This window comes from Petaurus breviceps, unplaced genomic scaffold (assembly GCF_028583685.1).
Source record: "Petaurus breviceps papuanus isolate PSGF00001 unplaced genomic scaffold, PetGlider_PUasm1.0 90865, whole genome shotgun sequence".
In the NCBI taxonomy this organism is placed as follows: Eukaryota; Metazoa; Chordata; class Mammalia; order Diprotodontia; family Petauridae; genus Petaurus; species Petaurus breviceps.
This window is the reverse complement of record NW_027187367.1, coordinates 6648297-6664411: the sequence shown is the minus strand read 5'-3', so window position 1 is coordinate 6664411 and position 16115 is coordinate 6648297. Positions and strand designations below refer to the sequence as shown.

The 16115-nt window shown below is 42.9% G+C and overlaps 1 protein-coding gene across 1 annotated transcript; it reads left to right on the top strand.

The window, feature by feature from the left end:
• The first annotated feature begins 4 nt into the window (after window positions 1-4).
• Window positions 5-15282, top strand: WDR46 (WD repeat domain 46). Its single transcript, XM_069073459.1, has 15 exons — window positions 5-480; window positions 1351-1608; window positions 2020-2103; window positions 2333-2445; window positions 2635-2722; window positions 2914-2975; window positions 3269-3373; window positions 3501-3651; window positions 3835-3970; window positions 4432-4531; window positions 12726-13039; window positions 13720-13814; window positions 14167-14262; window positions 14759-14872; window positions 15012-15282. The coding sequence occupies exons 1-15, from the start codon at window positions 421-423 to the stop codon at window positions 15144-15146; spliced, it is 1911 nt and encodes a 636-aa protein (XP_068929560.1). The 5' UTR covers window positions 5-420; the 3' UTR covers window positions 15147-15282.
• The last annotated feature ends 833 nt before the right edge of the window (window positions 15283-16115 follow it).

Below are 16115 nucleotides of genomic sequence, written 5' to 3'. Positions count from 1 at the left end.
GGTCAAGCTAGGTACACGGCACGCCGGGAAATGTAGTCCTTGGCATCAGTATACAAAGCCGAGCCGCCGGAAAGACCGGTCCCTCGAACGGATTCTGCGGCGCAACATCAGCCTCAAGAAAATACAAGGCAATGCTGTTGTTGATTCTTGAAGCCCTCTCTGGCTCGCCAGTTTCATCCTTCAAGGTGATTTCTCATCTTCTACTGACATATTGCGATCCCCGCGCCGGTGTCTGACATGTCCCCTGTGGATACAACTTCACTCTACGTCGCTTCCGGAAGACAGCTGTCTTGGATTGGTGGCTAGTCTTCGGGCCCCGCCCACCCCAACGAAGACCTCCGGTGTCTTCTTTTGGCCGGTGGTGGGACTGTGAAGTGGACTTTGCACGTGGGTTTTGGAGGAGCTTGGGTGCCGGGGCGCATGGAAGCGGCTCCGAAGCCGGGTAGCGGGGCCCGGGTCAAGGCCCAGGGCAAGAAACAGGTATGGCGTACCTCTGCCCTCTATCCCGGCGGGGCAATCGGGAGGACCCGAGCCGGGTGGGCCATCCTATTTCCTCTTTCTGAGTGGCATCATTAATGTTTAGTCTATATCAGGAATTCTTAATTTTATTTGTGTCTTGGACTTCTTTGGCAGTCTGCTGAAGTCTATAGGCCCCTTCTTAGGAAAATATTTTTAAAGGCACAAAGTAAAATTCACAACAGCTGGCAAAATATTAAAAATCAAATTGAAGATCTAGTAATATTAAATGTGCTTCTTTATTAGCAAAATAGGTACTAATAATACATTTAAAATATAAGCAAAGTTGAAGTGAAATTTTGTTTTTTAAAGATGTCAATGTGAAGGCTGTTACTGCTGAGCTTGAATTGAACGTTAAATTATTGGCTTGTCTTTCACAAGACAAGAGGCATGTCATATTGGACAACCGGATTGCTTTTGTTTTTTTGTTTGGAGTTACAAGTGTTTAGAATCCATAATCACAAATTTATGTTGTTGCAAATGGAATTAAAGTTTCTATTGCTTGCATTATAAGGGTAAGATAGGCTAATTGCAAATAACTAGAATTCATTTTTTTGTATAGTTTCTCAGTGGCATTTGTTTTTCTTTCTAAATCTGTATAGATATCAGTAGTTCACATTTTTTGTTAGTGAAGCATACAATATACAACAAATTTGCATGACAAGTAAATAAAATAAGACAGGTTTTGCAATTTATCCAAAGTTTTAGCACTTTTAAGTCTTCATTGCCCAGGAATCATGTTCTTGGTTTGGGTGTGGGGTGAGAGAGAGTCTGGTCTGGCCAGGTTGGGCATGGATCTTGCTGTTTCCTGCTCATCCTCACCTCATTTTTCAGAAGCCTCGACGATACTGGGAAGGGGAAACTGATGGAGCCAGTCTCCTCCCATCCAACCCCTTCACTGCCCCTGCCCCAACCAGGGGGATCAAGAGGAAGGGGGAAGACCATCCCCAACCCAGGGGTGCCAAGGTATCTAAGAGGGCAAAGCAGATACAGGCATTCAAGTCAAAGCAGAACCAGAAGCATCAGAGGTTAAAGAAGGATCTGAGGCCAAATCATAAACACGAGCTGAGACCAAGTCAGACCTTATCTGGGGTAAGATCCAGGTTGAGAAGAAGGGAACCTTGGTGCTTGGGTCAGTGGGTGAAACTGGGACAATCTCACCAGCCCTCAGCTGGTGTTCTTCTCTTGCCCCCATCACTTTCTGAGATACTTTGATGTGGATTTTGTGGATAGAGGGGGAAGAGCAGGATCCCTTTGGAGAATTAAGGCCACTGGGCAAAATGTGAGTAAACAAAAAGGGGCTGGAGAGAAGGAATAGGAAGGAATTTGGAAGAAAAAATGAAGTGGTGGGACCATTAGGATGCCTAATTAGTCTAAATTTATGCCTAAATAGCCATTGGGTTCCAAAGTACTTTGTAAATGTGAGGCATTGTAATTAGTAAAAGCTTGAAGGAAGACAAAGGTAGACCATCTCTATGCAAAACTTCATCTTATCACCTATAGGCTCAGGATCCATTCCCAGGGCCTGCTCCAGTTTCAGAGAATGCTGTAAATAAGTTCCGAAGAGGCAGTTCTAAATTGGTGAAGGTAAGAAGGCAGATTGGGGAGGAGCAGTTGAGGGACTTAATGTCCATCACAGTGACTGAGAAAGAAGACCTGAAGTCTCTTACCACTAACCTGGGACCCTTGATTTTCCCATTTCTCATTGTTGATTCACCATTCACCTTCATCTCAGTGGCCAGTTGTTGAGAAGGGAGAGTTAGGATTCTCAGTCTCTGATCTGTAACCTGCGACCTTTGATTCATCATTCTCTCAGAAGCATCCCCTTAAGTTGGCAACTGAGCACAAGCTCAAGGCAGCTGCCGATGAAGAGGAGGAAACAAGTGTTCGGGCAGCCAGGGCAGAGCTGTTGCTGTCTGAGGAGCCTGGGTAAGCGAGCCATCCTTGCTTAGCAGCTTCTCTTTCCACTTTCAGAAGTTAGTAACCACAGCCCTTGGGATCTAACCTGTGTTGTTATGGTCCTCTGCTGCCCCCTCCATCCCCTTCTCACACCCAGTGTCCTCAGTTCTGTTCAACCCTGTCCTAGTGAACTTTTCAATGAGCCCCCATCTATCACAGATTCCTGGAGGGAGAGGATGGGGAAGACACAGCTACAATATGCCAGTCTGAAATCGTAGAGGCTGTGGACATTGCAAGTGCAGCTAAGGTGAGGTTGAAGACCAGCAAGGGTGAAGTGGAGGAGACAGCTGTATTGTGATGAGCTTCGTGATTGGAGTTGGGTGGGAAGATTTCCAGGCTTGACTGGCCTCCTGAGTGTCTCTGTACTTAGCACTGTGCTTGGCACATGGTAGGCATTATATACATATTTATTCCTTTTCCCTTCCCTTCCTGATGTAGCATTTTGACTTGAACTTGTACCAGTTTGGACCCTACAGGATCAATTACTCACGGACTGGAAGGTGAGGGACTTTCTCCAGTTTGTCATTTTCCAGAACAATGCCTGGCACATAGTAGGTGCTTAACAAATATTGATTGATTGATTGATTGATTTTCTCATCCAAGGGTAGGGAGGTCTTTTTGTCTGTCATACTATGCTGCCTTCTATCTATTTCTGGGTGGGGGAAAAAGATTCAAGGTATCAGTAATTCCCTTAATGCATGAATTCCTCCTGAGGGGTAGGGGATCAGACAGTATTATAAGCTCTGGGGACTGAGAGTTCCTAACACAGGGACATCTGTTTCTCTTCCATTAGACATCTTGCCCTGGGTGGCCGGAGAGGTCATGTGGCCACATTTGACTGGATAACGAAGAAATTAATGTGTGAAATCAATGTCATGGAAGCTGTGAGGGACATACGGTCAGTGGGATCTGGGGCCATCATTGAGTGGGTGAGGTTCAGTGACCTTACAAGGATCTGAGGGAGGTTGGGTGCCTGGCCCATCTTGAGGCCATTTTGTGGTGTGATCTCTGATTCCTGATTCCAGGTTCCTGCACTCTGAGACGTTGTTTGCAGTTGCTCAGAAACGCTGGCTTCACGTCTATGACAATCAAGGGATTGAGCTTCACTGTGTCCGAAGGTGTGACCGTGTCACTCGACTTGAGTTCCTGCCCTTCCATTTCCTGTTGGCCACAGCTGTGAGTGTTGGTCATGCTCAGGAACCAGGAGAAATTGATTGACCTTGGGAAATGACCTCTCCATCTGTGAAGCATGAGATGTTTGGCAGAGGGTCTGGTAAAGGGTGTGGATCAGTGTTAGGGTGATATGGATGGAAAGAGGCCGTGGTTGTAACCCTCTGTCTCGTTTTCTCCACCTTCCAGTCAGAAACAGGGTTCCTTACCTACCTGGATGTGTCTGTCGGTAAGATTGTAGCATCCCTGGCAGCCCGGGCTGGGCGTCTGGATGTTATGACCCAGAATCCCCACAATGCAGTCATTCATCTTGGCCACAGCAATGGTAAGTAAATGTTACTTCCTGACCCTTTACTACTTTATGTCCTGTGACCCTCTGACCTCCCTGGCTTTTTTCCCTGGTCATTCCATAGACCTAATGTTCAAAGCTGGAAAAACACCTTAGAAATCATCTAGTTCAACCTCCTTGTTTTACAGATGAGCAATTTGAGAACGAGAGGTTAAGTGATTTTTCTGGAGGTCACATAGGCAGTAAGCAGCAGAATCAGGATTCAAAACCCATATCCCTTAACCTATATCCAGTGGTCTTTTTACTACACCCTGTTGCTTTTCTCCTAGATCACACTTTGTGGCCCCTAACATTTCCTTTTTGCTTCCCATGACCACTTTAACTTCCGACTACAGGCATCATCACCCTTCCTGTGCCATTATCTGACCCCTTTAGATCTATCCCCTGTGAAGTCCTGGCTTCTGTTGCCTCTGACTCCTGACTTCCTGCCCCCCCAGGCACTGTGTCCCTCTGGTGTCCAGCCATGAAAGAGCCGCTGGTTAAGATTCTTTGTCATCGTGGTGGAGTCCGGGCCGTGGCAGTGGATTCCTCTGGCACGTGAGTTGCTTAATGTTAAGACTCGGGTATCTGAGACTTGGGCTTGAGGCTAAATTGGGCTAAGGATAAAGGGGAAAGATTGGTTATCTGTTACTTTAAAGGTGAATTATTCTTAGTTGATTTTTTTTTGTACTTCTTGAAGGGCACTATTATGGTTATATGTGATAGTCATGAGGAAAGATAATTGTCTTTCCATTATGATAATTGCCTTCTTCCATCTTATAATTGTGTACCTAAAAGCCCAGTCCTGATCCTTCTGGTTTTTTCTCAACTCTTAGGCTTAACACACTACCTGGAATATAGTAGGTCAGGTGTGCACAACTTAGGGCCTGTGGCATGCCAGAGAATTACCTCTATATACAAAGGATGTTTTCCTTTACAATTTTCAAGGGCAGCCCAAAATCCTTAGGGAGGCTGAAAGTTGTGAAGGCCTGTAATATGTGCTTAATAAATGTTTATTGATTGATTGATCTACTTAAAAATGTTTTCATTGTCCTTAAAAAATTTTTTTTCAAGTTGATACTTTTTCATTATCTACATTTCCTATTGTATTCTTTCTCTTTCTTCTTGTGGAGGACATTCTCTTAAAACAAAAAGTGAAGGAGAAAAAAAAAACAGCCCCCCCCCCCAAAATGCCTGACAATATAGTCCTCTCCCTCTGAAGAGGTGAAGAAGTAATTGATTTCACTTTTCAGTTGTTTTGTTGTTTTTCTCGTTTAAGTTGCAATCATTGTGTATATTACTCCATTACATTGATGTACCTTTCTTTTTTTTTTTATTAATTTGTTTATTTAGTATTAGTTTATAACATGCAGTTCCACAGTCCCTTGAGTTTCTAATTTTCTCCCTTTCCCTCTTCTCCCCCCGCATTCCCCGCCACCCCCACCCGGTGCCATGCACTCAAATATAGGATCTACAAATATCTTCACATTAATCATTAGTCAGGTTGTAAAGAAGGATTATAACCAATGGAATGATCAGTGGGAAAGAGGAAACAAAACAAGAAGAAAAAAAAACAGAGCAAATAGTTTGTTTCAATCTGAATTCAGATTCCACATCTCTTTCTCTGGATGTGAGTATCTCTTTCCATCATGAGTATTTTGGAGTTGTCTTATAACCTTACATTGCTGAGAGGAGCCCAGTCTATTGAAGTTAGTCATCACACATACGTTGTGTCTGTGATTGTGTACAGATTTCTCCTGGTTCTTCTCTTCTCACTCAGCATCAGTTTGTATAAGTCTCTCCAGGTTATTATGAAGTCTGTCTGTTCCTCGTTTCTTATGGCACAGTAGTATTCCATTACATTCATACACCACAACTTGTTCAGCCATTCCCCAATTGATGGGCATCCCTTTGATTTCCAATTCTTTGCCACCACAAAAAGAGCTGCTATAAATATTTTTTTACATACAGGTCCTCCCCCCACTTCTCTGATCTCTTTGGGATATAACCCTAGAAGTGGTATTGCTGGGTTAAAGGGTATGCACTTATTTATAGCCATTTGAGTGTAGTTCCAGATTGCTCTCCAGAATGGATCAGTTCACAACTCCACCAACAATGCATTAATGTTCCAATTTTTCCATATCCTCTTCAGCATTTATCATTTTCCTGTTTTGTCATCTTAGCCAATCTGACTGGTGAGATGTGGTACCTCAGAGTTGTTTTGATTTGCATTTCTCTAATCAATAGAGATTTAGAGCATTTTTTCATAAGCTTACAAATATCTTTAATTTCTTCCTCTGAAAACTGCCTGTTCATATCCTTTGACTATTTATCAGTTGGGGAGTGTCTTGTATTCTTACAGATTTGACTCAATTCTTTGTATATTTTAGAAATGAGGCCTTTATTAGAGACATTGGTTGTAAAGATTCTTTCCCAGTTTTCCACTTCCCTCTTAATCTTGGTTACATTAGCTTTATTTGTACAGAAACTTTTCAATTTAATGGAATGAGAATTTATTCATTTTGCATAAATAATGCTCTCCAACTTTTGTTTTGTCATAAAATCTTCCCCTCTCCACAGATCTGACCTGTAAACTATTCCTTGCTCTCCTAGATTGCTTACAGTATCAGCCTTTATACCTAAATTTGCACCCATTTAGACTTGATTTTGGTGTACGGTGTTAGATATTGGTCTATGCCCAATTTCTGTCATACTATGTTCCAGTTTTCCTAGCAGTTTTTGTCAAATAGTGCATTTTTATCCCCAAAACTGGGGTCTTTGGGTTTATCAAATAGTAGATTACTATAGTCATTGGCTGCTGAGTCGTGTGTACCCAGTCTATTCCATTGATCCACTACTCTATTCCTTATCCAGTACCAAGTAGTTTTGATGACTGCTGCTTTATAATACAGGTTAGAATCTAATGTGGCTAGGCCACCTTCCCTAGCATTTCTTTTCATTAATTGCCTTGATATTCTGGATCTTTTGTTCTCCCAAATGAATTTTGCTACTATTTTTTTTAGCTCTATGTTATGGAAATCTAAGATCTTCCCTGTCCCTAGGCCATTTGATAGGCTTAAGTGACTCTGAGAACCTTCTTTCATTTGAAAATATACTCTGCCAGGGGCAGCCAGGTGGCTCAGCGAGTAAGAGTACCGGCTCCAGTGTTGGGACGACTTGGAGATCGAATCCCGGGCTCAGACACTCAGCACCACACCCAGAAATAACTGGCCGTGTAACCTTGAGCAAGTTACTTAACCCTGATTGCTTAAAAAAAAAAAATATACTCTGCCCCTAATAGGCTGAATGTGGTCACCTGGAGCCTGTGGCAGGAGGCTTGTTTTTCAGAAATGCCCACACCTTGTTGCTTCATGATTGGGCAGTGGGTCAAGAGGGTTGTGACATTCTCTGAGCCAGGAGAAAGCTATATATACCCTGATGTAAGGTTTTGCTTTGGGGCTCACTTTGAGAAGAGTTATGTGATTTGACCAGATAAAACTCTGGGCAGCCTTTGAGAGGCCCCCGGCTTTGAAAACCCAGATGTTGGTGCTTCCCTCTCTGGTAACTGATGAGGTATGGATGTAACAGTCAGACAGTTGGAAGCCTGTCTGCTAATCTGTTTCTCCGTCTGCTTGTAATTTCTGCTTGTAACTCGTTTGTATTCTCTGAAGTTCAGGGTGCTGACCTTTTTCCCCTGAACTAGGTAAATAACATATGTTTGATTAAAGCAAAGATTGTTAACCCATTTTGAGTTGCTTTCCTTTAGAAAAGCAGATCTAAGAACCTGTGTTGGCAGCCATCCTGGGTATGCTAGGGGGCTTGCTGCTACACTCTACAGAGTAATTTTTTGGTAGATTGATTGGTATAGCACTAAATATATAATCTAAATTTAGGGATATACCTTACTTTTTTAACCATTTCCCAATCATTGGGAGTTTACTTAGTTTTCGGTTGTTTGTTACTCCAAAAAGCACTGCTATACATATTTCAGTAGTCTCTTTATTGTTGACCTTGAAATATATATATATTCGTAACTAGTAATGGAATCTCTGGGTCCAGGAGCCGTGGTTTCTTTCTTTGCATAACTTCAAAGTGCTTTCCAGAACAGTTACACCAGTTCACAGCTCCAACAATAGTGTTTTCATGTGCCTGCCTTTCCACAGCCACACTAACGCTGACTAGCCCCCTTCTTTTATAGTCTTTGTGAATTTTCAGGCAGTGAGGTAGAATCTCATGATTTTGATTGCATTTCTCTTATTACTAATGGTTTGGGACATTTTAAAATATATTTGTTCATAGTTTAGAATCCTTTTAAGGACTGTTTGACCCCTTAACCATTACATTATATTAGAGAATGGCTTTTGGTGGTATATTTTTGTTAGTTGTGTTGCTATTTTGTATATCAGGTTTTTATCAGAGATACTTTAATACAAATATTTTTTCTTTGTCTTTCTTTTTTTTGGGCGTTTGACTTTCCCTGTCTCAAGTGTGTCTTCACTCCAATACATCCTCCATTCATCCACTAAAGTGATTTTTTTTTTGGCTTTTTTTTTGAAGGGGGGAGGGCAGGGCAATTGGGGTTAAGTGACTTGCCCAAGGTCATACAGCTAGTAAGTGTTAAGTGTTTGAGGCCCGATTTGACCTCAGGTCCTCCTGACTCCAGGGCTGGTGCCACCTAGCCACCCCAAAGTGATTTTCTTAAAGTGTAGGTCTAATCATGTCACCTCCCCACTCAATAAACTCCAGTTGCTCCCTAGTACCTCCAGGATCAAATACAAAATGCTGTTTGGCTTTCATATTCTTTTAGAACCTAGTCCTCTCATACCTTTCCAGCCTTCTTACATGTTATTCTGACACTTAATCTTTAATTCAGTGACACTGGACTCCTGACTGTTCCATGAGCAAGACACTCCATCTCTGGACACTAGGCATTTAAAAAAAGGAAACCACATCCTAACATGGGGATTTATTTTGCTGGATTATACATATTTGTTAGGAGGTTTTTTGGCTTTTAGTGTTTGTTTGGGGGAAGGGTACAATGGGAAGTAGGGATTGATACATGCTTATCAAAGTAATTTTTAAAGAAATCTTTATATGCATCTTACCTCCTTAAGTGCATCCTAGTACTGGCTCTTCTGTTAAAAAAAAAAAGAGAGAGAGAGAGAAAGGCAGGATACTAGAGGAAGCTTTTAGATTGGCAGGGCCTAGTGAAGGTTTTTTTAATGATGGGGATATTGGGGCCTATTTGTAAGCTGCAAGGATCAATTGGAGGTTAGAGTGGGGATGATATGGGGGCACGCTGATGGAGAAGACAAGAGAGGATGAGGTCAAGTACAGGTAGATGTGATAGCCTTGGTGGAAAGGGTCACAGAGAATGGGAGGTAGAGGTTTTAACAGAAGAGAGGACATCATGGTTAATGGCGTCTGTTTTCTGAGAACAGTATTACGTGAAAGCTCTGCTAGAGGGGAGGAAGAGGACAGACATGGCCTGGGAGGCTTTAGGAGAAATAAAAATTTTGGGACAACCATAGTGGTGAGAGAGATGGTTGGCTAAGGAAGAGTAACTGCATTGCTGCAGTGCTGGGCTAGCTGAGATTAGGTAGCAGATTAATAGCAGATCCATTCAGCTTGCTGTTATGACTTCCTCCATCTCTGTTCACCTCCAGCTGAGGTGGAGTATAGGAAAATCCCGGGAACATGAAAACCATGTTGTCAAGTGGAAAAGTGATTACATGTATTGAATTTTGCAGAGCTAGGAGCCAAAATTGGGTAGAAGTTACAGATAGCAGATTTAACCTTGATGCCAGGAAATGCTTCCTAACAGTAAATTCTGTCCTTCAAAAGTGAAACAAGCTAGCATGGGAGGGATAGACTTTGGCTTCATTCCAGGGCATTAACCAAAGACTGCATGACCACTTAGCTTGTATGTAATAGTGGGGATTCCTTTTGGGCCCTGCGTGGGCCCAAAAGTACCTTCCAACTCTAAAATTCTGTGACTTTTAAGGTCCTAGATTAATATTTGGCTACCTTGTAGTTATTCAAACTTTAAAACCAGTCAACACATCTTAAAAATGTGGAAATATATGCAATGTTCCAGTCCCCACTCAACTTCTGCAAAGCAGTTGGAGGAGGTGTCTTCTCATATCTCTACCTTGGGGCTATGCTTGTTCTTTGTAAATGTTTAAAGATTCAGTTTTATTTTTAAAAGTCCAAATTCTCCCCTCTCCCTCTCTCCTCTCCTTTTCCCCTACATTGAGAAAAAGAAAAAAAACCTATTACTTACTAGCACTTTGCAGAATCAAAACAAATTCCCTTGTTAACCATGTCCTCACCTCCCCTGTCACCGCTCCCCTCTCCCCGAAAAAGAACTTGTCATTCTTCACTCTTAGTCAGTCACCTCTCTATCTGGAGGTGGATAGCATGTTTTATCATGAGTCATAGTTGGCCATTGTGTGATTGATCAGTATTCTGAAGTCTTTCAGAGTAGTTTGTCTTTACGATGTTGTTAGTTTGTAAATTGTTCTAGCCTTGTTCTACATCAGTTTATACAAATATTTCTAGGTTTTTTTCTGAAACAATCTTCTTCATCATTTCTTAGAGTAGAATAGAATTCAATCATATTTATATACCATATAGATACCATAATTTGTTTAGTTGTTCCCTATTTGATAGGCATTTCCAATTTTTTGTCACCCCAAAAATTAAAAAAGGTCTATTACAAATATTTTTGTATGTACAGACCCTCCCCACTTTACTAGAAGAAGGGTATCTGTTCTTTGTAATTTTGCAACATTCACTTTTGGTTGTTTTGTGGTTGTTTCCATTTCCAGCACATTGTTATAGTCATTGCGTGTGTTTTTTTCTTGGCTCTGCTTACTTCACCATTATCAGTTCATGGAATTGTTTCTGTGCTTCTCTGCATTCATCATATTCTTATTTTCTTACAGCATAGAAGTAAGCTATTAAATCATTGCACTATTCATTTAGCTGTTCCCCAGGTGATAGGTTTCTACTTTGTTTGCACTTCTTCAGTCTCACAAAAATATTTTGGTATGTATGCCTAATAGTGAGGTCTCTAGGTCAAAAGGTTTGGACATTTTAGTCACTTTATTTGCATAATTCCAAGTTGTTTTCCAGAATGCTCATATTATTTACAGCTCCTCTAACAATGCATTAATGTGCCCATCTTTCCATGATCTCCCTTACATCGACTATTTCCCTCTTTTGTCATCTTTGTCACTTTGCTGGATGTGAAAGTCAATCTTCAGGTGCCGTGGTCTGCTCAGTGTCTAGCACTTAGCATGATTCGGAGACATGAATAAGAAATGACCAGGCCATGTGGGTAGTTCAAGGGAGAGCGATGAACTCCATTTCCTAGGACAAGGTTTTTATAGAGCAGTGAGACAAAGGAAGGGATCTCAAGTATTCTTATCCTTATCTTTGTCTTATCCTGGAAGTAGCATGGCAGTAAGGCAGTGAGCATGGCACCTTCTCTAGGTGCCAGAAAGTCTTAGGAAGAGCCAGTTAACTTCTTTCATATGCAGGCACTTTACAAAGGATGCTCTTCAGAGCTGGCTTCAAGGCCTGAAGCCAAAGCTGCATCATCAAGGACATCTGCATAGGAACTGACCACCTAAGAATTCAAATATTTTGGTTTTGAACAACTAAAGTCTTGGGGCTGAGCCTGTTGGTCTCAGAACTCAAACAATATCCTTTTAAGAGTAACCCATATCAAAAGAACCAAGGAGCAAGCTTAAACAAAGCCTCATCTGGAAGGGCCTTCTATAGGCAACATAGTGAGATCTTTATCTGAGTCCTGAATCAGGCCTTTTTGGCTCCCAACATTCAAGGTTGTTGTAAGCTGCAACAGTAAAGGAAAACTTTCTGCCAGACTACTCTTCTCAGTAGTTATTATCAAATAGGGAATTCTTTCCTGAGTAATTTTCTGTTTTTAGATTTATTGAACAGTGGGTAATTGTAACTAATCAAACTTAAATTCTTACTTAAGTCCCACCTGGAATTTTTCAGTAACCCTTGAATGCTTCATGTTTCTAATAAATTCTCACCTCCTGATGCATTGCTTATTCTCAATACTAATAACAGTTTATGGTTCTAGAGTACTTTAGTTTGACTGAGGGACTTTATTCCCAGTGGTTCCCTGAGGAAAATCATGCAATTATTCTATTTTGCATACCAGATAATTGAATGTCGTGAAAAGCTAAGTGACCTGTTCAGGGTCACACACCTAGTAAGTTTTGGAGCCAAGAGTCAGATTCAAGTTTTCTCACTCCGTGACCATCCTGCCACCCTGCCTCTAGAACGTTCCCTGGTCTCTTTATTCAAGTATTCCCTCTCTTTCAAGATTCAGATCTGAGCAGCAGAATCATATGATAGAGAGAAACTTAGATTTAGAGTTAGAAGGCCTGGTGTCACATCCTCACTGACAAGAGAGATGCTCAGCAGTAGGGGAAGCCTGTCCTTTGATCCTGTGGTTTCTTTCATATGTAAAATGAGAAAGTGGTTCTATATAATTCCTGAAGATACTTTTAGGTATAAGTTCTGTGCTCCCAAGTCTCACTTCCTCCCTCAAGCCTTTTCTTTAGCATATGGTGGTCTCTTCCTATGATGAATTTCTAGAATTATACACTTAGTGACATGCTGCTGGCCCACAGCTGCCTTAGACTTCCCTGCAGCCTTGCACAGTTCTGGACACATGAATGAATGCTCAGTAAATACTGATTGATTCTTCCAGGTACATGGCTACATCTGGTCTGGACCACCAGGTGAAGATCTTTGACCTTCGGGGCAAGTACCAGCCTTTGACATCCCGGGCTCTGCCCCAAGGAGCTGGCCACTTGGCATTCTCACAGCGAGGGCTGTTGGCTGGAGGCATGGGGGATGTGGTGAACATATGGAGGGGACAGGGGCAGGGTAGTTTCCCCTCCCTTGATCAGCCGTATCTGACCCATCGTCTCCGTGGCCATGTCCATAGCCTTCAGTTCTGCCCTTTTGAGGATGTGCTGGGGGCAGGACACAGCAGAGGCTTCACCAGCATCCTGGTACCTGGTGAGCTGGGCATGGGGGTTGGGGGGGTGGGCAGGGCCACAGCATGAGCATCACCAGCTTGCTGTTGCTCAGTGAAGAGGAGGGATAGGAAGTGAGAAGAGTGGATAAGACAGAGGGCACAGTGTGGACATCACTAGCACACTGGTTCCCGGGTTATTCCCCAATACTAGTAACAGGTAGCACTGCTGTAGAGCTTTAAAGTTTGCAAAGCTCTTTGCAAATATTAACTTGTTTTGTCCTCATAGCAACTTTGGGAGGTAGGTGATGTTATTATCCCTTTCTACAAATAAGAAAACTGAGGAAGGCAGGTTAAATGACTTCCTTAGGATCACACAGCCAGCAAGTTATGTGAATCAGACTTTGGACTCAGGTGTTCCCAACCCCAGGTATAGAATTCTACCCATTGCCACTCAGCTGTTTGCAAATTAGCTTAAGATACAGGAGATTAGGAGAACGGGATGAGAGGGACAGTATAAACATCAGCATCCTGCTGGTGCCCAGTGATTTATGAGACCAGAAGTCAGCACAGATGGCTTTGGAGGGAGGGCAGTAGAGAAGAATGAATAGGAGGGCACACTCTAGGGGTAACGGGACTCAGGAGGAGAGAAAGCAGTGGAAACAGGGGAGGCTGTTTGCAGGTTTAGTTTCTGTGCCTGAAATTGTGTTTCCCTTCCTCCTAGGGGCCGGGGAGCCCAATTTTGATGGACTGGAGAGTAACCCCTACAGGAGCCGTAAGCAGCGTCAGGAATGGGAAGTGAAAGCTTTGATGGAGAAGGTGAGTGCACAGTTGTTTTGGGGCTCTTCTGAGGGCTTTGTTGGAAGAAGGTGAAGAAATGTCTGGGTGGGTGGGTGTTTTTAAGATGGGGGGCTGAGGGTGCAGATATACCTCTCTGTGTGAGATAAGGTGGGTTTAGGAACGTGTCAGGATGGGAGGTGGGAAATAGAAATGGAGGGGGGAGGGGGATGTATGTGCATGTCCTGAGGACATGATAAGGGTCAGGTTATTTCCCATGGGTGAGACTAGGCCCTCTTTATAACCTTGACCCCACCTCCCTACCCATGTGCCCATTGCATGACACTCCATGATCCTATCTTTCTCCCCTTTTCTTTCCTTATGACACCTCCAGATCCCAGCAGAACTGATTGACCTGGATCCTCGGAATCTGGGTGAAATTGATGTTATCTCTTTGGAGCAGAAGAAGAAGGAAAGAATAGAACGACTGGTGAGAAGATTCTGTATACCCCCCTTCCCATCCCCTCCCACCTCCTTCCCAATATAACCAACCCCAGACTCGTCTTAGAGAAGCAGTTTGATATGCATAAAATACACTGGATGTGGAGTCAGAAGACTTTAGCACAAAACCTGGCTCTGTGCCCTAAGATATCTGTGTGACCTTGGGGAAGGCATTTTCCATCTCTAGACATGAATTGTAAAGGTGAGGAGCTCAGAGGGCAGAATCTGAAAGTGGGCAGGAGATGCCAGGAGGCAAGTCTGTAATCCCAGACACCTTCCTTCTCCTACCCCTTCAAAAAAAAGGAAATGAATGATCCCTCAACTATCCAGAGCCTCATCCAAACCAAGGCTTACCTCTTGTCCAGGAGTAAAAATAATGCTGGTTCCTTATATAGAGGCCTTTCTGGAGAAATTACCTCTGTTCCCTCAGGGAATGTCCAGGAAGTAAATTCTATTGTTTTACAAGCCAACCACTTCTTCCCCAGGGGTTCGACCCTGAGGCTAAGGCCCCCTTCCAGCCAAAGCAGAAAAAGAAGGGACGGAGTTCAACAGCAAACGTGGTAAAGAGGAAGACTAAAGTTAAAGACCAGGAACACAGGGTAAGAGGAACTGGGGCCATGGAGGGGGAGTGAAGAATGAGCAAAGATGGGTGGACATCTCACAGGATGCACCAGACTACCCCAGCCCAGGGACCTCCTTCCCGGCCTTTCTCCCATACTCTGCTGTCTTCCCTTTTAGGAGAAGGTCAGGCAGAGCCTTCAGCAGCACCAAGAGCAAAAACACCAGGGGCAACAACAGAAAAAGAAGAAGAAACTAAAACCCCCCCAATCTACTGGGCCTCGACCTTCTGCTCTGGATAGATTTAAACGCTGATGAAAACCCCAGCCTCCTGGATCTTGTGCTAGGACAGACTCAGACCCTCCTTCCTGTACCCCTGCCCAAAAGGAATTGGACATCTGAGTTACAGGGGTGGAGGATGTATTAAAGAAAAACTTGGGTTTTTATATGATATTTTGTATGAGGATGTTCATCTTTGTCATGGAAGCAGCATTGTGGTTTGGCTAACCTGTGTATCTTCAAGTGAGAAAATGTTTGTCTCTTAAACGCAGAGAAAGTGCTGTCATGTTCCCCTCTTAACAGAAACCAGACCCCTTCCCTATGTTTCTCACCTGCTTTGGAGGGAGAGCCAGCAGAAGCTAACCACTTTTAGACTCATTGACAGATTAGTAGTTCCTTGAGCCCTTCAGTCATAGACTCTGAATTGGAGAAGCTTTAAGAGACCACAGTTAAACACATTTTTCACCTGTGCCTGAATTAATCTCTTCTAAGAGATTCTCAGCAAATGGTCCCATCTAGACTCTGATGCTGCCAAGGCAGCTCATTCTACTTAAATACCTCTACTTCACTTTTTCCTTACATTAATCCTAAATCTATCCATAATCACTTAACAGACTAGCTGACCAGTTCTCTGTAAATAGGTAAGTGTTAGTGGTTATTTTCATACCCTCCAGAACCTTTGAAGAAGTCTGCAATTTGAACACAAATCCTGATAAACTATTCTATTAAGTTAATAGAGGCAGATTTAGGATCAATATTACAATAAAGGAAAACGTTCAAATCCTCAAAGCTGTCCAAAAGTGGTAACAGGCGGCTTGGAGTGGTAGTGGTTGGGTTCCACTCCCTGGAGGTCTTTCAAGCTGAGGCTAGATGGCCACATTAGGAATCTTGTAGTGGGACTTTTGTTTAAGACAGTCTGAAGTTTTTTGGAAGGATTCCTGAGGCCCACTCCTGCTGTAGCACTGAAATGGGTATTTGGTCCACTTCCTAGCCAGTCCAAGACCT